Raw genomic sequence first — 25,591 nt, forward strand, 5'->3', positions numbered from 1 at the left:
GTAGGCGGCACTGATGGGCACTCGTAGGCGGCACTGATGGGCACTCGTAGGCGGCACTGATGGGCACTCGTAGGCGGCACTGATGGGCACTCGTAGGCGGCACTGATGGGCACTCGTAGGCGGCACTGATGGGCACTCGTAGGCGGCACTGATGGGCACTTATGGGTGGCACTGATTGGTGGCATGGATGGGCATTGATAGGTGGGCACTGATGGGCACTGACAGGTGGCACCGATGGGCCGGAGGCTCTTTACCAAAATCGGTGGAGCGGTGTGTCAGACTGACGCACCGCTCCACCGATCGTCGCGATGCGCGCCCCCGCAGCGGCATGTTAATCTGCTGGACGTCATATGACGCCCAGTCAGGATAATGGATCCACCACCCGGTCGTCAATCTGCTATGGGCCGGGCGGGAAGTGGTTAACTGTCCAGTTAGCAGGCTGATGGAAGGCACATCGTTCTTTTTTTTTTATCAGAACAAAATTTTTATTCAAAAACATGGCAATCTGACAAACAGTAGCGTAGAAATACTGTGCATAACAATGTACAAATAATATTGTTGTCGGCACACAAAGATGGCAGATCCTTGGCCAAGTTGTGCATCTTGGGGTCAAGGAACGTGATGTGCAGTCTGGCAAGGGGTACCTGAATCACCAGACTGACTGGGCAGAGCTGTCAAACTTTTGGTAGGTATAACATCTCATGAATCTATATTTCAACTGTCAATACAGCTACAGAGCATCCGGAAAGTATTCACAGCGCTTCACTTTTTCCACATTTTGTTATGTTACAGCCTTATTCAGAAATGGATTAAATTCATTATTTTTCTCCAAAATTCTACAAACAATCCCTCATAATGACATCGTGAAAAAAGTTAGTTTGCAATCTTTGCAAATTTATTAAAAGTGAACAAAACGAAAAAATCCCATGTACAGAAGTATTCACAGTCTTTGCTCAATACTTTGAAGTTCCTTTGGCACCAATTACAGCCTCAAGTCTTTTTGAGTATGATGCTACAAGCTTGGCACACCTATTTTTGGGCAGTTTCTCCCATTCTTCTTTGCAGGACCTCTCAAGCTCCATCAGGTTGGATGGGGAGCGTCGGTGCACAGCCATTTTCAGATCTCTCCAGAGATGTTCAAGTCTGGGCTCTGGTTGGACCACTCAAGGACATTCACAGAGTTGTCCCGTAGCCACTCCTTTGTTATCTTGGATGTGTGTTTAGAGTCGTTGTCCTGTTGGAAGATGAACCTTCTCCCCAGTCTGAGATCCAGAGTGCTCTGGAGCAGGTTTTCATCAAGAATGTCTGTCTCTGCTGCATTCATCTTTCCCTCAATCCTGACTAGTCTCTCAGTTCCTGCCACTGAAAAACATCCCCACAGCATGATGCTGCCACCACCATGCTTCACTGTAGGGATGGTATTGTCCAGGTGATGAGCGGTGCCTGGTTTCCTCCAGACATGACGCTTGTCATTTAGGCTAAAGAGTTCAATCTTTATTTCATCAGACCAGAGAATTTTGTTTCTCATGGTCTGAGAGTCCTTCAGGTGTCTTTTGGCAAACTCCAGGTGGGCCGTCATGTGCCTTTTACTGAGGAGTGGTTTCCGTATGGCCACATACAGGCCTGATTGGTGGAGTGCTGCAGAGATGGTTGTTCTTCTGGAAGTTTCTCCCCTTTCCACAGTGAAATGCTGGAGCTCTGTCAGAGTGACCATCAGGTTCTTGGTCACCTCCCTGACTAAGGCCCTTCTCCCCCGATCGCTCAGTTTGGCCGGGCGGCCCGCTCTAGGAAGAGTCCTGGTGGTTCCAAACTTCTTCCATTTACAGATGATGGAGGCCACTGTGCTCATTGGGACTTTCATTGCTGCAGACATTTTTCTGTACCCTTCCCCAGATCTGTGCCTCCATACAATCCTGTCTCGGAGGTCTACAGACAATTCCTTGGACTTCATGACTTGGTTTGTGCTCTGACATGCACTGTTAACTGTGGGACCTTATATAGACAGGTGTGTGTCTTTCCAAATCATGTCCAATCAACTGAATTTACCACAGGTGGACTCCAATCAAGTTGTAGAAACATCTCAAGAATGATCAGTGGAAACAGGAGGCACCTGAGCTCAATTTTGAGTGTCATGGCAAAGGTTGTGAATACTTATGGACATGGGATTGTTTTCATTTTTTATTTTTAATACATTTTGCAAAGATTTCAAACAAACTTCTTTCACGTTGTCATTATGGGATATCATTTGTAGAATTTTGAGGAAAATAGTGAATTTAATCCATTTTGGAATAAGGCTGTAACATAACAAAATGTGGAAAAAGTGAAGCGCTGTGAATACTTTCCGGATGCACTGTATATATCATGTCCAGTACTGTTGCTAAATTTTTTTTTTTTTGCTCCGGAGCCGTCATCACCATCCTGACTTTATCACTTTGCAAGTCTCTGACACGTCTGCAGCCAGTAAAACCTCAGGACTCCTAATGGGTACAAGTTTTGTTCCAGTAACTCGCTAAACCCTGAAGGAAGGATACAAATGACAGCTCTGTAGCTTCACAAACCTTATTAATGGCAGATCCCATATTTCTGTCTTGACAGGTTCTCTTTAAATTGAGTCTATCCCCCGTGCCAGGAGTGTCAGTCCCAGACCAAGCATTATTCTTCCCTGCTGGCAGGCGGTGTATATAACCCTCATTTAGATCCCTGACCTCATCTGCACTTGGAAAATGCTGTGTGTGCCTTTCCAGTAGGTTTGCATGCGGCATGCATGCACGGTCTGTGTGTATTCAGTGGGAAGAGGGAGGGGGGGGTCACTTGTGCACTCCTAACCTCTCTAATTCAGGTGGCCAAATGAAAGGGATTTTATGCAGGGAGATCTGTTACCTGAGACTGGGTTTTCCTGTGGTTTTTATGCCAGCCAAGGCTTCGATCTGGTAAAGTTGCATGCAGTCTGTGTGCAGAAATTAAAGGAATTGTCCATCTTTTGCAAAATAAAAAAAAAAAAAAATGTTTTTTTTTTGATTGGACCCTGCAGACCATTGCGACTATAAGTGGAGCAGGAGTGGCTCCTGCAGACTATTCCTCCATCCCAATGGCCTTTTATTTATGGGGCTGGAGGAAGCTTAAATGGACCACAAGTGTGGTGACCTCAACAGATCGGGCTCCATTGGGATCTACAAGTCCCTCCGTCACTGTGGTGGTTTTTACATACTGTAGATGAATGGCACAGCTGTTTGGGCGGAGCCATGTAGCCGCGCTAAATTAAAAAAAAATTACAGGAGCTGGCAGGGACCCCCCCCCCCCCCCAAATATGGATATAACAAACTTCTTCTTTTTTTTTTTTTTTTTTTTTTTTTTTTTTTTTTTGCGCTCCTGTTGGAAAACTTTCATCTTGCCTCCTGTCCTGGTGATCATTCAAGAAGTGAAGGATATCTCTTCATTGAGAACACAAATACAAATTACAATTAAAACCTGCCAGAAGCCCTCACCCTTCCTAAATCCATGGTTGTTGTTTTTTTTTTTTTTTTTTTTTTTTAATTTATTTAATTTTGTTTTTTTTTTTTTTTTTTTTTGCTCACTTACTGTTTCAGTGACCACACAGGAAGTGAGGGAAAGTCCCCCCAATGGGTACAGAAAATGCAGTAAAGGGCCATCAGAAGTTCCATGAGCGTGAGGCAGTAAAAATCTTTTTCCTGAAGCCAACATGGCAGCATACATGTGGTATTATGATGCCATGCATTGGTGCCAGGAAAATTACAGTATTTGATACAATTTTCCATTACTCTGATGTCTAGATTCTTACTACTCCCAATGCATTAGGGCTGAGAACTCTTGAGAATATAAATATATATATTTTTATATTAATATAAAAAAAAATTAATATATACTTTATATTTTTATTCTAATTTTTTTAAATTATATAATTATATTATATATTATATAATTAAAAAATTTGAATAAAAATATAAGTATATATTACATTTTTTTAGAATTATATATATATATATATATATATATATATATATATATATATATATATATATATAATTATTATTCTAAAAAAATTCTTAATATATACTTATATTTTTATTTTATATATATATATATATATATAATAAAAATATAAGTATATATTTATTTATTTAATATATACTTATTTTTATTTTATTTTATTTTTTTTTTGTATGTATAACTCCCTGCCAGCACAGCATCTCAGTCAGAATCTGCATTGCATAGAGAAGCACAGGAAACCAGCGATGACATCCATTGCTGGAACCAGCTATTGCTGAGGTTCACTGTGCGAATTCCGTGTTCCATAGCCATTATTCTTACTTGAGTCTGCATCAGGGTGGATAAAAATCAATGATTTAAAAAAAAAAAAAAAAATCTGTTTTTTTTTTTTTTTTTAATTTAAATCCGATATGTTTGATTTTTATCAAATTTATTTTAATAAAATGATTTTGGAGTAAAAATCTATCCAAAGATAGTTTTCTATTTAAGATACATTAATAATTTAGTTTATTCTGCATGAAATGGAGCTAAGTAATGTAGCATGAGGCTGCATATTCTGCAATATTTACATTTCTGGTAAACTCATTCAATGAATACAAGCTGAGATAACATGCACTGCATTGATGCATTCACACAATTTCACAGTAACCATGAGATAAAACAAAGTTCAGGAATATTCCTTTATCCCATTGTTTTGGAAATCTACAGTGGGGACGGACAGTATTTAGATCATACAATTTGAGTTTAAAATTACAATTTGAATTTAAAATCTTGAATTTAAAATTATATCATACAATTTGATGTCATACATTTTTTTCCTCAGTAATGTACACACAGCACCCCATATTGACAGAAAAACACAGAATTGTTGACATTTTTGCAGATTTATTAAAAAAGAAAAACTGAAATATCACATGGTCCTAAGTATTCAGACCCTTTGCTCAGTATTTAGTAGAAGCACCTTTTTGATCAAATTTTCTGTCAATATGGGGTGCTGTGTGTACATTAATGAGGAAAAAAATGAACTTAAATGATTTTAGCAAATGGCTGCAATATAACAAAGAGTGAAAAATTTAAGGGGGTCTGAATACTTTCCATCCCCACTGTATGTACACTACAAACTGTATGATTGAATCTATTCTGATATCGCTGTTTTACTAACCTAACCACATATTATTATAAGTAGGAAACCTTAATTTTGTTTGCAAATATTAAAGATTCTAACTACCAGCAAGAATGAGTCCTTACATTTAAAGAGCACCTATCATCACAGATCCATCATGGCACCGCCTGTTAGCGGGCATCCACTCACCTGCTGCCGCCACGTCCCTCACCTTGTTGTGTCACTGCCGCATCACCAGCCGTCCCATTAAAGTGAATGAGACTGTCGGTGAGTCAGCAGCGGGTCAGAGGAGGAGCCACTGCGGGACAGAGATGACAGTTGCCCTTTATCTAATTGCCGACCAGCCGCCGCAGTTAAACTGCGGCAGGTTGGCACGGCTGCGCGAATCGCCGTCGTGGTACGTCGGCTCCTTAAATGGGTGTAGATGGCGCGCGCCCGCAGCATGTCCCGTCGGAGCCGATGCGCATGGCCGGCGGGCACAATATTACCGGCTGGGCATGGTAATATAGCAATAAACTCAGTTTTACACTCGATCGCTCTCCTCTCCACTCACGCTGTATCGGTGTGAGGAGTAGAGGGCGTTGAACCCCTGGATGACCCCGCTCTTTTTACATTGTGATCGCTCGGTCATTGGACGGAGCGATCACGTGGTAAAGGGCCGCTGTCATTGGCCCTTTACCGCGATCCGTGTTGCGCCGGGTCCCGTGAAAGCGGCGAGCACGGATGGTCCCGTGTGCGCACCCCAGGGGGGCGCGCGGGAGCGCGATTCTGGGAGGACGTCGATGTACGCCCTCCCAGAGTTATCGAGCCGCACTGTAGCCGTCATTTGACTATAGTGTGGTCAGTAACTGCTTAAGGGGGGACATCCTTCCAGGGCTGAAGTGGCTAAAAATTATTTTAATCAAGTTGATTTAAATCGAGCCTTTTTACTAGTGATTTAAATCAAGGTCACCCTGGTCTGCATACTGTGGGGTTCATTTACCAAAACTGGTACAGAGAACAAAATCTGGTGCAGCTGTGCATGGGAGCCAATCGGCTTCTAACTTCAGCTTGTTCAGTTAAGCGTTGACAATAAAACCTGGAAGCTGACCCTCCGGTATGGTGTATGTACACACTTACATTGTGCCAAGCTGGACCATGGTATGTATTTAATGGGGATCATACCCGGAGTCCAGCTTTATGTGGTTAATCTTGTATTATTTGCCTTTGTGGTTTCTTCCATAAGATAAAGTCGTGTTTCTGTACAAAGGGACACACAGGTCTATTTGCTCTGTACAGTCAGGTTCTGTTTGTTGAGGATCTCGGTGTGTACTCTGCTGTTGAAGTTGTGTGTGGTCTGATGATGGACATCTAAAGTTAGCATAGCTTACCGCCATGGTAAATGTGGCCAAAGTTTGCGCATACCTGACCATCCCACCTGTTTGTCCAAAATTATATGGAATCCCTATGTAAATCAGTTCAGGTGTTCCGGTGAAGGATGCTGGTAATGCTACACATACAAATTTATTTTAGATGAGACTTTGGGGGGGGGGGGGGTTGTGGTCAGTAGAGGTAGAAAATGCCCCCCCCCCCCCCCATCAGTAGGAGTAAACCATACCTCAAGTTTGATGGTGAGTGGTAGTAAAAAAAAAAAAAGACATGGCGCCTATGGTTAGTGTGAGAAATAGTACTCCATGACTGGTGTCAGTGGGAGGCGCAGTACTCCATGACTGGTGTCAGTGGGAGGCGCAGTACCCCATCATTGGTGTCAGTAAAAGTAATAATACCCCATTGGTGTCATTGGGAAGAATAGAGCCCCTAAGTTGGTGTCAGTGGCAGGAATGGTGCCCAATTGTTGGTGTCAGTGTTTGGTGCCCAATTGTTGGTGTCAAGTATTAATTGGGGGGGGGTTCCCCATCATTGGTATTACTGGGAGGAATAGTGCCCCACCAATGGTGTCGGTGAGAGGAATATTGCCTTGTATCGGTTGGAAGAATAGTGCAGAAGGGCTGAATAGAGGCTAGCAAAGGTCCACAGTGTGGCAACCACTGTTTTAGTCAATTGTGCTCTTCCAGGCTTGTGGTAATAGTTTGAGGAAGATCCTTGTCTGTTCCACCATGACTATGCACAAAGTCGGCTCCATAAAGACATGGTTTGATGAGTCTTGTGTGGAGGAACTCAACCAGCCTGCCACCAAGCCCTGACCGTAACCCTACTGAACACCTTTGGGATGAATGTCAATTGTAAGCTGCCAGATCTTCTCATCCAACTTCAGTACCTGACCTCACAAATGTTCTTTTGGCGGAGTAGGCACAGGTTCTTAAAGCTACAAGGAGAGTGGGGACAACTCCATACTTATACCTATGGTTTGGAATGGAATGTCCAACAAGCTTTTATATAGATGTGATGCTCAGTATACTTTTTTGGCCATGCAATGTATATAAAGTTTTTCCAGTTGAATGCAAAAAAGTGTATTTTAGCCTCCATTGCTTGATGGGGCCCCATCTGTGGCAACATCCCTGATGACAGGTCCTCTTTAAATATTCTGTTTTCCTTTTTTTTTTTTTTTTTTTTTTTTTTTCAGGGACACGTGTTATCGTGTTTTGACTCTCCTTTCTAACTTTGCGGCTTTCACCGTGACCAAGAAGCATCATGAGTGTTGGATTTATCGGAGCGGGCCAGCTCACTTATGCCCTTGTGAGGGGCTTTACTGCTGCAGGTAATGTGTTTCTTGGCGGTTTAGCAGAGTTTTAATAAAGAATTGGGATCATTTACCCACATCTAGATTTCATCTGAAAGCTGGTTTGTGATTGCTTGCAAATGGCTACTGTTTTTTGCACTTAGCATGCATCTGCAGGGTTCTAATACCAATCCCACCTTCTTTTTGCAGGGGTGCTGGCAGCACACAAAATCACAGCGAGTTCCCCTGACACTGATCTGCCCACTGTATCTGGACTAAGGGTAAGATTAAAAAAAAATATATATTCTTTTTATAGTGTATATGAATTGCTTTGTTCTTAACAAACCTGTCATTAGTAAGCTAACCTTTGGGCTGTACAGCCTTTAGTTTGTCTGCTTGTTATTACAGTGCCTTGAAAAAGTATTCACACCCCTTGAAATTTTATACATTTTCTCATATTACAACCAAAAACGTAAATGTATTTTATTGGAAACTTCTGTGACACGCCAACACAAAGTTGCACATAATTGTGAAGTGGAAGGAAAATAATAAATGGTTTTCAAAATTGTTTACAAATATCTGAAAAGTGTGGGGTACATTTGTATTCAGCCCCCTTTTACTCTGATAACCCTAACTAAAATCTAGTGGGACCAATTGCCTTCAGAAGTCACCCAATTAGTAAACGGTCCACCTGTGTGAAATTTTAATCTCGGTATAAATACAGCTGTTTTGTGAAGCCCACAGAAGTTTGTTAGAGGATGTTAGTGAACAGAAAGCATCATGAAGGCCAGGGAACACACCAGACAGGTCAGGGATAAAGTTGTGGAGAAGTTTAAAGCAGGGTTAGGTTATTAAAAAAAAATACAAAAAAAAATATCCCAAGCTTTGAACATCTGACGGAGCACCGTTCAATCCATCATCAGAAAATGGAAAGAGTATGGCACAACTGCAAACCTACCAAGACATGGCCGTCCACCTAAACTGACAGGCCGGGCAAGGAGAGCATTAATTATGTTATCATAATGGGGGATTTTAATTATCCAGACATAGACTGGGCGGAGGGAACCACACATTCGTCTTATTCTCACCAGTTCCTAAATGTCTTGCAGGACAATTTCATGGGTCAGATGATAGACCCACCAACTAGAAATAAAGCGTTACTAGATCTACTGATTACCAACAATTCAGGGTGAAAGGAGAGGTGGAAGACGCCGTGAACGCATGGGACAAAATGATAAAGTTTATTCTTAAACAAAGTAGATGAGTACAAAGAAGTTAGTACATATTCATGGAAAGAAGGTTACAAAATATTAATTTAAAATTAATTATGCCCATGCAAGAGCAAATGCTCAGTGGTAGGCTAACGCGTTTCGAGGTGTTCCCTCTTCATCAGAGCCTTGGAAAGCAAAAGAAAGTCTGTATAATGTGGTAGATATACTTGGAGAGGAGTGGCTGATTGGGAGATGTATCGCATGGTGGGTGATGTATTCTCCTTTACTCTAAAAGTATCCACATCCCAGCGCTCCAGATAAGCTAAATGCCAAATGTATATGTGTATAGTTAAGGTTGTAGTAGAAAACACACATATATATTTTATACTTTAATTATATATCTCTTGTCTGTAATCATGTATATTGCATAATTCCAACACTTTTTTATATGTGGGTTTATATAGGTTTTAGGAATCATTGAGATGGAGGCATGAAGGGACTCCGATCGGAAAAGCACTTGGTTACGGAGGTCATTAAAGGCTTTGCAGAATAGTAGCGGAAAAGCCATCTGGTCTTTTGTTTGGCTTTAGAATTTTGATAGGACTTCCTCTACCAAGATAGGCGAGAAAGACGTTGTGACGGGAGGGCCCGTGGAACTCAGAATACATCTTATGTCTAAGTCACCCTGTGCCATCCTGGCACAGGGTGAGTGAGAAAATATGTCTTGGACTACTTAAAATGGGACAGTAATATTTGTCCACAATATCTCCCAGGATGTATGTAGAGACTATTATTGGTTTGGTTGATTCTGAACTCAACCTGTTAATTGAGTGAGCTGATCACATTAGCCTCCAGGACTGGCTAGGAGCCGAACTGTTGATGAATAGGCTGAGGAGGGAGGGGGAGATTGTTGTTTGTATTGTTAATTGTAATTAGCTCCAGCTATTGTGTTTATACTACTGTGTGAAGCTCGGTGCCTACAAGTCTGTCATCTGGTCTGGGTAAATTTTTTAGTTAATTAGCTCATGTTAATTATGTTAATTAGGTTACAGTTGTATTGTTAGAGGAGGTTCCAACGGCATATAAAGTCTTGTAATTTTGATTCTAAATAAAACAGTTCATGGTAGCAACAAGCAAGTGTCGCCTTGTTTTGTGCTCAGAGAGGTTGGAATATCTGATATCTGTATACAGACTGGGAGGAAGTGGTATATGACGGAAGCACTCAAGCGGAGTGAGGGACGTTCCGTGACAGACGTGTCAGTGGCTTGGTGCCAGGAATATGTGGGGTAGGGAAATCTTAGAATAAAAGGTGTCTGCTGCTGTCTTGGAGAAGACCTCCTTGGCGCTATAAAGCTCAGCTTAGTGTTTAGTCTAAATGCCAGTAAAGAGTTTTGTTAGTCTCCTTTAAGGTAGAAACGTGTTTTGTATGCCTCAAGGCTTTTTTGATGACTTGGTCTACCAGAAGAGATTCAAACTACATTTGGCCTCCTCTAGCACCAGTTTGTTTGGTCTAGACAGGTAAAGTTGAAAAGCTTGTGCCTTATGGAATATTCATGTTCAAGGAGAAGTTTAGCTGGGTGCCCTTTCTTAAGGGAGGAGGCCAATTGAATACATTGGCTTTGAATGACTGCCTTGTGGGCCTCCCATAAGGTATGATCAAAAACGTCAAGAGTCTTGTGATTTAGATAGTCCAGTATATGGGAACAGATGATTTTTTGCAATGGAGCATCAGAGAGGAGTGATTCATTGAGACCAAATGGGGTCCCAGCTGGCCGCCATTAAAGAGGTTAGCGTCAGGAGCTGCGCAGAATGATCAGACCAGGATATTGGAAGTATCTGTACACCCGGACAGAAGCTAGCATTGTGTGGAATAAAAATATATGATCCATATGGAAGAAGGTGATATGTAATTCCAGGCATTGGGGTGATTTCTCCCTCCAACAGTCTACCAGCATGACGGGCAAAGAGTCCGTAATTGGCCTGAATGACTGGAGGAGGCTGAAAGGGAGTCTGATTTGTCCAGAAATGGGAAGAAGACAGTGTTGGAATCCCCGCAGAGAATGAGGGTACCCATTTGGTGGTGCCCAAGAACAGCAAGCAAATGCATGAAAAAAGGGAGTTGGAATGTATTGGATGCATAATACGTAGCTATGGTTACTTGGTGCCCCGTTAGGATAGGGTATTCTCCAGTAGGATCTTTTGCTTCATTGGTGCAAGAGAATTGCATAGGTTTTCATAAATCCATGAGGAAACTTTTTTTTTTTTTTTTTTTTTTTTTTTTCTGGGCATTAGCTTGGTATACGAGGAGAGTAGTGAACACTGAAATATTTGGGGACAGAGGTTTGAGAAAAATGTCTTTTGGGCAGACTACAGATGCCTTCATTGATTGATAATGTTGAAATGCCACAGCGATACGTTTGGAGAATTCAGTCCCTTGGCATTGAGGAACAGTACTTTAAGAGCGGAAAGAATATATAGAGGGAATGTCCGTTTTGCAAGTTGCAAGTTTCTCAGGGAACCACCCCAACCGACTCTGGGGGAAGGGGAGAGAGGGAGGGGGAGAAATAGGGATGAGAGAAGAAGAGAAGCCCAACAATGGACAGTCTTAATTGAGTGCTCATCATGCTTGTTGCAGAAAACCAGAGTAATATCTCCAAGGAATGGTGCACAAGCCCCAGGAATCGAGTGGAACGTAGTGGACCCAAGGTTCTTCGCCAAGTCATTGGGGGGGGTTGCAGAGATGCATCATGGGCTAGAGACACAGCCTGACAGGGGGAAAGTAAAGCATACCGTATCCAGTAAGAACAACATAGGGGTTGATAAGGAACCCAGCAATTTATCATTGAACTTTCAAAATAAATAAAACTTTTTATTTTTTTGCTTGTTATTTACCCAAATCTATATAACTCTAATCATTGCTGATAAAACCATTAAACTCTAGACAGTTATTTCCAGATGAATCTATTGTTTATTGGTGCAGTAAATGGAATAGATATTGGAGCAATATACAGAGGTCAGGATGAGATAAGGTGTAATGGTGTCTGCGCAAAGTACAAAACACCGGGGTTATTCCGTGCTACCTATTTATATAACTCTCAATTACCATTGCTTCTTATTGAATTAAAAATTTTACCCCCTGGACCAGTCCCCATTTAAAAAATGTTATTGGTATTAAAAGCGGAGAACAGAACATACAAAAGGTTCAATTAGGTTATTGTTACAAAAATCTTCCTGATTGTAAAGTCGTCTTCCCTTCGTCCATTCAGACACGGAGCCGTGGCCCGCCCCCACCCCCCCTTTCTATCCTCATTGACTGACTTTGTTTGGCAGCAGCGGGAGCCAATGGCGCTGTGCTGCTGTCTTGGCCAATGAGCAGGGGAGTCCCGGGCAGCCGAGACACTCCTACAACATCGAAGATTTAAAAAAAAAAAAAAAAAACTTGTTGCGCTGTCTTCAATCGATACAAGTGTAAAAAATTATTAAATTATAAAAAGTGAATAAACAATTTTGAAAATCATTCCAGATTCCAAAAATGATGTGCCATAAACTAGTACTAATCCAAGATTTACAATATCACACATACAATGCCTTGAAAAAGTATTCATACCCCTTTGAAATTTTCCACATTTTGTCATGTTACAACCAAAAATGTAAATGTATTTTATTGGGATTTTATGTGATAGTCCAACACAAAGTGGCACATAATTGTGAAGTGGAAGGAAAATGATAAATAGTTTTTAAATTTTTTTTTTATTTTACAAATATGTGAAAAGTGGGGGGTACATTTGTATGGCGCCCCCCCCCCCCCCCCCGAGTCAATACAGGGGGTCCCCTAGTTACAAACATCTGACTTACAAACGACTCCTACTTACAAACGGAGGGAGACAACAGGAAGTGAGAGGAAATCGACCCCTAGGATGGGAAATTCACTCCTGTAAGAGCTATTATGGGGAAAAAGTACCTCCACTGATGCTTTGTCACCAAGGCTTGTTTCCACAACAACCCAAAATTTTCAAAATCCAATTGTCATTGGGACAAAAAGTGAGGTGAAATCTTCTGAACAGGGGCACACACAGCAAAACAAATGTTACAGGGGTGTTAACCCTTCCCTATGCTATCCAAAAAGCTTAAAAATAGTTTTTTTGGCTGGAGCTACCCTTAAAAAATGTTCCTGTTCCGACTTACAAAAAGATTCAACTTAAGAACAAACCTACAGTCCCTAACTTGTTTGTAACCCGGGGACCCCCTGTACTTTGTAGAACCGCCTTTCACTGCAATTACAGACGCAAGTCTTTTTGGGGATGTCTCTACCAGCTTTGCACATCTAGAGAGGGACATTTTTGCCCATTCTTCTTTGCAAAATAGCTCAAGTTCTGTCAGATTGGATGGAGAGCGTCTGTGATCAGCAATTTTCAGGTCTTGCCACAGATTCTCAATTGGTCTGGACTGTCCCATCGTGCCTCTGGGTGTCATGCTTGTGGCTGTCAGAGTCTTGCTATGCCTCATGGGACTTGTAGTTCTGCAATAGCTGGAGGTCCGCTAATTGCATATCCCTGATCTAAACCATTCCATTGTAGCTCTGGCTGTATGTTTAGGGTCATTGTCTCAAGTCTTTTGCAGACTAACAGGTTTTCTTCTATCTTCCCATCAACTCTGACCAGCTTCCCTGTCCCCGCTGACGAAAATCACCCCCACAACATGATGCTGCCACCACCATGCTTCACGGTGGGGATGGTGTGTTCAGGATGATGTGCAATGCTAGTTTTCCGTTACACATAGAATTTTGCTTTTAGGCCAAAAAGGTACATTTTTTGGTCTCATCTGACCAGAGCACCTTCTTCAACATGTTTGCTGTGTCCCCCACATGGCATCTTGCAAACTGCAAATGGGACTTCTTATGCCACTCTTCCATAAAGGCCAGATTTGTGGAGAGCACGACTAATAGTTGTCCTGTGGACAGATTCTCCCACCTGAGCTGGGGGTCTCTGCGGCTCCTCCAGAGTTACCATGGACCTCTTGGCTGCTTCTCTGATGAATGCTCTCCTTGCCCGACCTATCAGTTTAGGTGGAAGGCCATGTCTGGTATGTCCTTTGGCCTTCATGATGCTGTTTGTTCACTAAGGCTGCTTTCACACTGAGGCATTGAGGGCGTTGACGGTAAAGCGCCGCTATTTTTAGCGGCGCTATTCGGCCACTAGCGGGGCACTTTTAACTCCCATTAGCGGCCGAAAAAGGGTTAAAACCGCCCACAAAGCGACGCTTCAGCAGCGCTTTGCCGGTGGTTTGGCCGCGCTGCCCATTGATTTCAATGGGCAGGGGCGCTTTAGGAGCAGTGTATATACCGCTCCTACAGTGCTGCAAAGATACTGCTTGCAGAACTTTTTTTTCACTGTCCTGCCAGCGCACCGCTCCAGTGTGAAAGCACTCAGGCTTTCACACTGGAGTGAGAGGAGAGGCTCTATGCAGGCGCTATTTTTAGCGCTATATGCGCCTCAGTGTGAAAGCCACCTAAGGTTCTCTAACAAACCTCTGAAGGCTTCACAGAACAGCTGTATTTATACTGAGATTAAATTACACACAGTTGGACTCTATTTACTAATTAGGTGACTTCTGAAGGCAATTGGTTCCACTAGCTTTTAGTTAGGGGTATCAGAGTAAAGGGGGCTGAATACAAATGCACGCCACACTTTTCACATATTTATTTTGTAAAAAAACAAAAATCATTTTCCTTCCACTTCACAATTATGTGCCACTTTGTGTTGGTCTATCACATAAAATACATTTTACGTTTTCAGTTGTAACATGACAAAATGTGGAAAATTTTAAGGGGTATGAGTACTTTTTCAAGGCACTGTACATAATATGAATAAGAAAAAAAAAAAAAAATCAGTAAAGTCCAAAGGTAATTATCCACAGGTGTGTGTGTAATAAATAAATAAATAAATAAATAAATAAATAAATATATATATATATATATATATATATATATATATATATATATATATATATATATATATATATATATATATATATATATATATATATATATATATATATATATATATATATATATTATAAAATGTTTAGGGGATATCCTGGGTAGCTACAGGGAAGCCTTATTATAGGCTTACCTGTAGCATAAAGTTGTTTGTAATGGGTTTACAACCACTTTAAGGGCCGGATAAAGGCAAGTAAAGGGCCTCAGTTTAGAGACCATTGGTGTAGGAGATAGAGAGCTGGAATGGTTACTTATAGTGAAGTTTACATTTCTTCTCGCCTCTGAAAGCCTTGTTCTAAGTTTTATTTCATCAAGTTGCTGGTGCCAAAAAAAAAATTATGTTCTCTGTGGCCTTAAAACCGTCATCCGGCTTTCAGTGGATGGTCACACAGTCTGAGGGACCATAATGCAATTGTACCACAATATGAACTGTTTATAGCCAGGAAACCTTTGCAGTAGAGAAGCGTGAAAGCTTTGACCTTCCATAACAGTTGCCCATTCTGGACAGTGTTGGTCATATTTTGGAAACAATCTTCTGTCTTTGGGAGGCCCTGACCATGATGGGCTGTCTAGGTCGGCCTATTCTGCTCATCTCCTCCCATCTCTCCTACCATTTCCACAAGCACAGACCGCCTAGCCCATCGTTCATTGACCACAATGTTTTGAAGTTAGTCCTTGAAGTCGTGATCCAAGTGCAGTCTGCGGGCACATCTACCACAGCAGCGGGACCGTTGGCCAAATTGCTAAATAATTACTGTTTTCCTGGACTATGCCGAGATAAGCCATTGATGCTCATACAAATTTCTCTTGTTTTTTCAGAAACTGGGTATAAACTTCACCACCAGTAACAAGGAGACTGTGAAGAACAGCGATGTCCTTTTCCTGGCTGTAAAACCTCCGATCATTCCCTTTGTGCTGGATGAGATTGGCTGTGACATTGAGGACCGTCACATGGTGGTGTCCTGCGCTGCCGGTGTCACTATCGGCTCTATAGAGAAGGTAAAGCAGCTTTAACATGTTGTAGAGAGAATCACTTTGGGCTTCCTCTGTTTATTATAGCAGCCTATGGATTCTTATAACTGTCTGGATTAAGTTAAAATTAAAAATTACAGCAGGTTTTGCTTTGCCCTCTTGAGGCTCAGATTATTGAAGGTGGGAAAACTGTTATGGAGTTGGGTGGAACCACCGTGTCATTGGGGCTGACAGCAGACTAACAGCCAGGACAGATACTAGAGCGGTCCAAATCCTCATGTAGGTTGTTTGAGGAGACAGTAGCAGAGTCAACTGATGGTGAGATCAGGTGCTGACAACCCAAGCTAAACAGAGCCCAGGTTCCCGACCTGTATACAGAGCAATGAATGACAATAGCAAAAAAAAAAAAACAGACTGTTGATCAGGATAATCGCGGACAAACTAAGTACATATGCAGCCCAGACAACACACATGGGTAATCCAGGGCATGCACAATCAGACAGAACGCATGAGTAGACAGATGTCCCGGTTAATCAGGCACTTGCTGAATGTCCAGCAGTCTATTTAGACACCCCTTATTGAAGCAGGTGTGCAATGAAGAGACCTGAGCTGGCAAAGGCTCAAGGCTGATTGTTAGAAAAACATGGACTACTTACAATGGAAAAAGACTGAAAGATCTTGCCCATGGTATAAAAAAAAATGATCCTTATGCTGCGTACACACGATCGGAATTCTCATCGGAAAAAGATATGATGGCTTTTCCGACGGGATTCCGCTCAAGCTTGCCTTGCATACACATGGTCACATGGTAGCTGAACTTCTGACTGTCAAGAACGTGGTGACGTACAACGCTACGACGAGCCGAGAAAATTAAGTTCAATGCTTCTGAGCATGCGTAGGAATTTTGCGCGTCAGAATTGCTACAGACGATCGCATTTTCGGATAGGAACTTTTTCCGACCGAAAAATTAAGAACTTGCTCTCAATCTTTTGGTTTGCTGGCTGGAATTCGGCCAGCAAAAGTCCGATGGAGCATACACACGGTCACATTTTCCCACGAAAAGCTCTCATCTGTCTTTTGCTGGCCAAATTTCCGATCGTGTTTACACGGCATTAGTGTTGCTATTACAGTTATAGAAAAGGTTCATTTGCCAGAGAATCACAGTAGGAAATTAAATGTATAAACCAATTGCTGAGACGGTGAAGCTGGCATTCCTATGTAAACATTTAGCCATATTTTTTAAGTTCCAGGATAAAGTCTTATCCTTTTTCACTGTTTGAAGCACAACTTCACTGCATCTGAGTACCACAAACCAAGAAAACCTATTCAACTCCTTTTTAATATTCAAAGCAAACTCACCCATCATTGTCTCTGTATTTTTTTTGCAGTGAAATCCCTTTGAAAAAACAACCCATAGCATTTTTGGCTGTGGCCATCTTGAGTAAGGGCAATCCATCTGTCATTGGCTCAGTGTCAGAAACCATGAAATCAGACCGAGACAGAAGTACAGTTAAATCACACTTTTTTACTAATAAAAGTAAATAGAAAAAACGTAGACAAAACATAGCCAGCGTTCAGGAACCGGAACGGATAGTCAGATAAGCCAAATGTCAGGGAGCCGGAGATGAGCGTAGTAAAACAGCAAGCAGGATCTGGAGCCAGAAGGTATGTCAGCCAAGCAAGTCTTTTAACAGGAATGCAGGAGAAAGTCTCTGTGATGTTGACTAAGGCGAAGGCAGAGATCCTCTGGGCTGGACGGCTTAAGTAGGCAGGACTGACAAGCAGGATATCATCAACCGCTGAGTAACTGTGGAGAGATAGAAGCTGGCAATTAGCCGACAGCTGAGCGGCCATCTCAGAGAAGGAAGGGCTGAGCCCAGCCCTGACACTCGGGCGTGGAGGCAGGAGGGTGTGCTTAGCTGAGAAAACCTCTCCTCCCCTCCTGAAGACTCCTAGGATATATGACATTATTTGCCTAGGCCAGAAACCAGGAAGTAACTGAACAAATGTAAAAAAAAAAAAAAAAATTATTTTATAACAGTAAGATAATATTATGATATAAAATGATATACCTTCCTATCTATTTATACTAATGCTAGCAGCATAAGGATTAAACATAGTCATTGCTGATTGAGAGAATAAAGTTCCACTTTAAGGCCCCTTTCACACTGGGGTGGTGGGGGCGTCGGCGGTATTCGCCCGCTAGCGGTGCGGTTTTAACCCCCGCTGGCGGCCGAAAAAGGGTTAAAACCGCTCGCATAGCGCGGCTATAGCCGCGGTATAGCCGCGCTGCCCCATTGATTTCAATGGGCAGGAGAGGTGAATACAACGCTCCTTCACCGCTCCAAAGATGCGGCTTGCAGGAGTTTTTTTCTTCTCCTGCCAGCGCACCGCTTCAGTGTGAAAGCCCTCGGGCTTTCACACTGAACAAACAGTAGAGGCTGTTTTGGGGCGGTTTGCAGGTGGTATTTTTAGCGCAATAACGCCTGCAAACTGCCCCAGTGTGAAAGGGCTCTAAGTCTAAACCTTTTTTTTTTTTCTTCCAGAAACTGAACCTCTTTCACCCAGCTCCCCGAGTCATCCGCTGCATGACCAACACCCCTGTAATCGTACGTGAAGGGGCCACAGTATATGCTGCAGGCACCCACGCAGAGGTGGAAGACATAAAGCTTCTGGAGCAGCTGATGCAGAGTGTGGGGTTTTGCACAGAGGTGGAGGAGGATCTCATTGATGCCGTGACCGGATTGAGTGGAAGTGGACCTGCCTACGTAAGTGTGAAGACAGGTTTGGCCCCATCTATAAGGCCGGGTTCACATCATTGCGAATTGGATTCGCATATCTTCGAATTGCGAATTGGATGCACATATCTTCGCAGCAGGTCCGGTGCATTTTGCACAAAAAAAAAAGGCTGTGCTTTTTTTCGGTCTGTTTTAGGTGCGAATTTAGGCCAAAATTCGTGCTGAAATTGGACCTGAATCGGTGAACCAGCAGGCACCGGACCCCTGCTGTAATCTGCATGTGCCACATCCTGCCTTTACACGCACATGAACTTTAATGGCATCCCAGTCTTAGTCCGTAGGGTTCAATAATGAGTTGGCCCACCCTTTGCAGCTATATCAGCTTCAACTCTTCTGGGAAGGCCGTCCACAAGGTTTAGGAGTGTGTCTATGGGAATGTTTGACCATTCTTCCAGAAGTGCATTTGTGAGGTTAGGCACTGATGTTGGACGAGAAGGCCTAACTCGCAGTCTATGCTAGAATTCATCCCAAAGGTTTTCTATTAAGTTGGGGGTCAGGACTCTGTGCAGGCCAGTCAAGTTCCTCCACCCCAAACTCTCTCATACATGTCTTTCTGGACCTTGCTTTGTGTGCAGGTCCACAGTCATGTTGGAACAGGAAGGGGCCATCCCCGAACTGTTCCCACAAAGTTGGGAGCATGAAATTGTCCAAAATGTCTTGGTATGCTGATGGCTTAAGAGTTCCCTTCCTTGGAACTAGCGAGGGTCAGTCGGTTTATGATTGGGCATATAATTGAGCCACATCCAGTATTTACAAAAATTGAAACCAGATCTCCTGGTGGCGGACTTTTGAGGCACAAAGTAAAGCATAGTCTAATATGAAAAATATTTATTGAACTATAAAAAAGTACAAAACATTTAATAAAAAGCATATTTAAAGTGGACATTCCAGTGTTGTCATACAAAACGGAATACATATAGCGAGCTAATATTTCTTGTACCCAATGCGTTTTGCAGTGAGAGTATAGTTCTCCTCCTTCTTCAGGGGTATAGTTTAAACAAGAAAATTAGTATTATAGACTGGAATGACAAATATTGCAGATTAAAAACATGGAGGTGCCAAGAAAGGTTATTTCCAAATTGCTTGAGCCAAAGAGTTCAACAAAGAGGAACAGGGAAATGCCTGGCCCATAAGTGCTGGTCCAGCTCCCCCACACAACACCAACCCAGAGGAAGGGAAACCAGAGGACCCACTGGGGCCGGAAAGCAGGAAAAGACCCTGCAGAATGGTTCGTGGAAGTTGCTCGACTCTGCAAGGAGGAGTTATTTGTATAGTTAAAAACAAGGGGGGAGGCTGTCTGCGGACGCCACAACTGATGAGATCTTGTGACCGCTCGCTCCAGCATCCAGCCCAAGACTTCATCCAGCCCTTCACTGGAACTATGGGGCCAAGTCCAACCCCTGAAAAGCAACCCCACACCATAATCCCCATGGGATGGAGGAACTTGACTGGTCCTGACCTCAACCCGATAGAACGCCTTTGGGATGAATTAGAGCGGAGACTGCAAGCCAGGGCCTTCCAATCCAGCATCAGCGCTTGACCTCACAAATGTGCTTCTGGAAGAATGGTCAAACATTCCCATAGACACACTCCTAAACATTGTGGACGGCCTTCCCTGCAAAGGGTGGGCCAACTCAATATTGAACCCTACGGACTAAGACTGGGATGCCAGTAACGTTCATGTGCGTGTAAAGGCATGTGTCCCAATACTTTTAGTAATATAGTGTATGTCTTAATAGGGAGTGTTCTGATTTATGATAGCCTGTCATTTTTAATAGTGGAGTTTTGGTGTTGCATAATAGGGAAGACAGGAAATGATGGTAGCTTAACAAAGATTCTCATGAGTGCAGCATATGGTGTCTTTTCCTGGTTATACAGGCCTATAAGGGGAGTTACTCTGCCTCATCATGGAGCTTTTAAAATGTAGTAATATTCATAATAGCTGGAAACGCCTTAAATCATTCTGCATGTCATGTTGTGGAAGTGATAAAAAGATGCATAATGCCTATTGTATCATTCATAGGATTTTACCTACTAAGGCAAAGTGTTGTATCCTTTTAACCCTGGATGCCTGCTTAACACATACTGTATGTGCTGTGACAGAAGGGTGGGCTTTAACGCCGACACGCTACATATATGCATCAAAGGGTAGCTGAGGTTTCTGTGCTGAGTGTGCTCCCTACACAAGGACCGAGCTGTCCAAGACAGCTCATAGTGCACACCAATGATCGGTCCAAGACGGCTCTCAGTCCACACCAATGATCGGTCCAAGACGGCTCTCAGTCCACACCAATGATTGGTCCAAGACGGCTCTCAGTCCACACCAATGATTGGTCCAAGACGGCTCTCAGTCCACACCAATGATTGGTCCAAGACGGCTCTCAGTCCACACCAATGATTGGTCCAAGACGGCTCTCAGTCCACACCAATGATCGGTCCAAGACGGCTCTCTGCACTGATTATTGGTCAAGACAGCTCTCCGCGTGCACTGATGATTGGTAGCTGGCGGGACGTCTCCTGATCATGTGACCACTATGACAATCAATCACAGTATCGCTGATTGTTTACCCCCACTCCCTTTGGGGTGTACAGACCCTATTAAAGGGACGCTGGGTAGGAAGGGGTTAACCAGTGATCCGTATCCTCTTTCACTGGTTGGCTTATACTAAACCGAGTAAAGCTGGTTTCTGCTGATTGGTTGCTGTGGGTTTTTGACCATCCGCTCAGACAAAGGTGATTTTAGTTAGAAGCAGAGCTCAGTGGGATCAGTCTGTTCCTGGCCCCTCCTTTTTTTTTTTTTTTTTTTCTATGTCTCGAATATACCATTTAGCTCCTGGCCATAATTCCTGACTCTGCTCCTGTCCATCTGAGAGTTGTGGGTGTTAAAACTCGCCTTTCTGTATTCAGGGCTTCTCCTGTTGCACGATAATATAAAATAAATTAAAAAATCCAGCAGGAATGGTGGGGAACCCCTCATGATGGGCACAGCAGGTATACAGACCTGGGAACTCAGCACAGGGATGGTGGGGAACCCCTCATGATGGGCACAACAGGGGTATAGACTCAGGAACTCAGTACGGGAATGGTGGAAACCCCTCATAGTGGGCACAGCAGGTGTACAGACCCGAGAACTCAGCACAGGGATGGTGGTAACACCTCATAATGGGCACAACAGGTGTACAGACTCAGGAACTCGGTACAGGGATTAGCATAGCATAGAGGTCTCAGCAATAGCATCTAAGGGACATAAGAGTGTCAGCTGGGTTGACTGTCCAGCATCTACCAGTTTTGAGTGGAGTGACCCTTTAAATAAATAAAGCAGATCACTCTTCATCTATCTTCATTCCAAGTCTGAGTTCTCTTTTTTTTCTTTTTTTTTTTTTCTTTTTTTCTTGCAGGCATTCACAGCTCTGGATGCTCTGGCGGATGGAGGCGTGAAGATGGGTCTGCCCAGAAGGCTTGCAGTTCGTCTCGGTGCTCAGGCCATGCTGGTTGGTACTTTTTTTTTTTTTTTTTTATTTACCGTTGTTTACAATGGCAACCTATCCACCCACCAGAAGATTCATACTATTGGTAATATCTTTCAGGGGGCTGCAAAAATGCTTCTTGAATCGGAACAGCATCCTGGGCAGTTGAAGGACAACGTTTGCTCACCAGGGGGCGCTACTATTCATGCTCTGCACTTCTTGGAAAGTGGAGGATTCCGGTCCCTTCTTATCAATGCTGTGGAAGCATCCTGCATCAGGACCAGGTCAGTCATCTCCTGAAAGAATGAGGAAGAAAAAATAATAAATATGATAATATAAAACAGAATTGTGAGTAGACTGATGACCCCCCCTCAGTATTCTGCTGCTCCTTTATTATCCAATCACAGACTAGGAATGTGTTTTTACCCAGCTGTGACTCTGCATTTGAATTCTGGGTTCTGGTTGTGTGTTGGATATGAGTTTCTAGAATACTGAACCGAATTGCAAACCATTTGTATGTGCAGTTCAGCTGCATTTTTGGCTTCTTGCCTGAAGTTCAGCTTTAAAGTTAAAGATTTGGTAAAAGCTAATATAGAGTTGAAGTCTTTTTATACTTCTATTATATCAGTTTTCTATTGTAAAATTCTCCACTTTGCCTTGTATAGATTTTGCCTTGGTAAGTACAGTAGAGTGTGTGAGTGCCCTGATGCATGCTAGGAAATTGCTAATGTTGCATGCAAGGTGCTTAAGGCCCAACTCCAGCCAAAACTTTATTTTTAGAGCAAACAACCTTTGTCCATGGGGTTCTTTTTTTTTTTTTTTTTTTTTTTTTCTGCTGTCTGTATCTCTATATTTATTGCTAAATAACAGAACATCGCCTTTATAAATGACTGCATTGCAATCAAGTGGTAAATTGTTGTATTACAGTGTGACTGTTACTTTTTGCAAAAAGAAAATAAGTTTTGTCTATACCAGGGGTCACCAAACTTCCTAACCGAAGGGCTGGTTTACTGTCCTTCAGATATTAGGGTGGCTGGATTGTGGCCAGTGGGAGTAGAATATCGGGCATCAGTCAGGGCAAGGCTTTGGTGGTCTGTGGGAGTAAAATAGTTACATAGCGCATAGTAAGGGGAGGAATAGTGTCCTGTCAATGGAAAGAATAGTGGCCCGTCAGTGGGAAGAAGTGTCCCATCATTGGTGTCAGTGGAAGGAATAATACCCCATTGTTGGTGTCAGTGGGAGGAATAGAGCCCCATCATTGGTTCGCAGTGGGAGGAATAGTACCCCATCATTGGTGTCAGTAAGAGGAATAGAGCCCCATCATTGGTGTCAGTAAGAGGAATAGAGCCCCATCATTGGTATCAGTGGGAGGAATAGTGCCCCATCATTGGTGTCAGTAAGAGGAATAGAGCCCCATCATTGGTTCGCAACGGGAGGAGTAGTGGCCCATCCTTGGTGTCAGTGGGAGGAATAGTGGCCCATCACTGGCGTCAGTGGAAGGAATAATGCCCCATTGTTGGTGTCAGTGGGAGGAATAGAGCCCCATTATTGGTTCGCAGTGGGAGGAATAGTGCCCCATCATTGGTGTCAGTAAGAGGAATAGAGCCCCATCATTGGTGTCAGTAAAAGGAATAGTGCCTCATCATTGGTGTCAGTAAAAGGAATAGTGCCTCATCATTGGTGTCAGTAAGAGGAATAGAGCCCCATCATTGGTTCGCAGTGGGAGGAGTAGTGGCCCATCCTTGGCGTCAGTGGAAGGAATAGTGGCCTATCGTTGGTGTCAGTGGGAGGAATAGTGTCCCATCGTTGGTGTCAGTGGGAGGAATAGATAATGTCACCCTGACCTCCTCACCTTGGGGAGATTTTCTTTCACTGCCTGTTCTGTTTATGGGTCAGGAATTAAAGGGGCATTTCCCAAATGGGAAAGAAGAAGAGAGAGAGTGAATTATGCTTTAAAGTTGACCTCCAGCCTTCTCTTCAGTCTTGCACAGTTGTACCGACTCCTCTCCTGTACTGAAATGGCTTGCTCTGATTTCACTGCACACTGTGAGCTTTTCACAATGTACATTAAAAGCTGCAGCAAGTCTATGGAGCCCATCTCCTTTTCTGGCTGGAGGGCATCCCAGTATCATCTAGCACTTTCCTCCCGAGCTGAAGTGTCCCCGGCCCGCCCACTTCATTCATTGGATTTCAGTTCTTTTAATCACAAAGGCTCCTCATCACACAAGGGTGTTACCTAGGGAAGTCTGTGTGCAAATGCAGCCTGCCTAGGAGCACCCACACCTCTAGGTTTGACGCCCACCCATCAAGGCATATTCATATTTGCATAGCCAATGCTTGTATCAGGGCTGAAGGTTCTCGGGACTCCTTTCTAGAGTCCTAAGCCCTGAATGCCCTGCACACTGTGGCAGGAAGTTATGCACGGCACCCTGCTGGTCCCTCCCACCAACTATGATCTGCATTGCATAGAGAACCACAGAGACCCTGTGATGTCACTGGGACTAAAATAATGGATTGAAAACTGTTTTTATTTAAAAATTTTATTAGCATGTTCGTGAGGAAAATGAGGAACCGGAGAATGCAAAGAAGCAGAAAATGCACTGTCTATGGTACAGTGATGTACCGACCAATCAGAAATCATCTCTTTTAGCTAATTTGCATATTGAAAATACAGCACGTTGACCGAATTTTCTTTTGCCCCCCCCTTAGAGAGCTCCAGTATTACGCAGACCAGGAGAAGATCCCAGCAGCCGCCATCAAGAAAACGACGCTCAGTAGAGTGCAGCTAGAATCTCCAACGATTTCCACCGCTTCCCACGGGGTGAAAGTCAGTCTGTTCAACAACAAGTCTCCAGGGGCCCGAAAATTCTGAGAGGGGTCAACTATTCCAGACCAAAGCCATGAACCAGCTGGAACGGGATGGAGAGGGTGTGCATGTGCGGCCAAGAGACACCCCCCCCCCCCCCCTTAGATGGGTCTGATGGGTTAAGAACCCGCCCACTGTGACAGCTGTGATTGGTTCTCGGCAGATCTCTGGTTATAATGAATGGATTTGTATGCAGAACACGTCAGATGTCAGGATGGCTGTACACATCCATTGTGGTCTTCACACGTTCCTAATAACCTTTTTATTGCCACTGATGTCATCGGCCTGTAAACAGACTCCTGGCTGCTTCAGCGGCTGATAGTTTATTTACATTTTCACAGCCACATGTCGGCGTGTGTGTATAGAAAAGGGAAGAGCGCCATCTAGTGGGCAGTTTATCAACCATTTAAGGACCGAGCCTCTTTCTGAGATTGGTGTTTACAAGTTAAAAACTTTTTTTTTTGCTAGAAAATTACTTGGAACCCCCAA

At 43.2% G+C, this 25,591-nt stretch overlaps 1 protein-coding gene across 1 annotated transcript in view; it reads left to right on the top strand.

The window, feature by feature from the left end:
- PYCR1 (pyrroline-5-carboxylate reductase 1) overlaps positions 1-25,591 on the top strand; it is a 30,769-nt gene extending 5,178 nt beyond the window's left edge. Inside the window, exons 2-8 of the mRNA XM_073606719.1 lie at positions 7,695-7,829; positions 8,001-8,071; positions 15,819-15,998; positions 18,518-18,739; positions 22,168-22,260; positions 22,357-22,520; positions 24,946-25,591. Of these exons, the coding sequence (XP_073462820.1) occupies positions 7,763-7,829; positions 8,001-8,071; positions 15,819-15,998; positions 18,518-18,739; positions 22,168-22,260; positions 22,357-22,520; positions 24,946-25,108 (960 nt within the window). The 5' untranslated portion in view covers positions 7,695-7,762 and the 3' untranslated portion in view covers positions 25,109-25,591. The remainder of the gene's footprint in view (positions 1-7,694; positions 7,830-8,000; positions 8,072-15,818; positions 15,999-18,517; positions 18,740-22,167; positions 22,261-22,356; positions 22,521-24,945) is intronic.

Source organism: Aquarana catesbeiana, linkage group LG12 (genome assembly GCF_042186555.1).
Source record: "Aquarana catesbeiana isolate 2022-GZ linkage group LG12, ASM4218655v1, whole genome shotgun sequence".
Classification (NCBI taxonomy): Eukaryota; Metazoa; Chordata; class Amphibia; order Anura; family Ranidae; genus Aquarana; species Aquarana catesbeiana.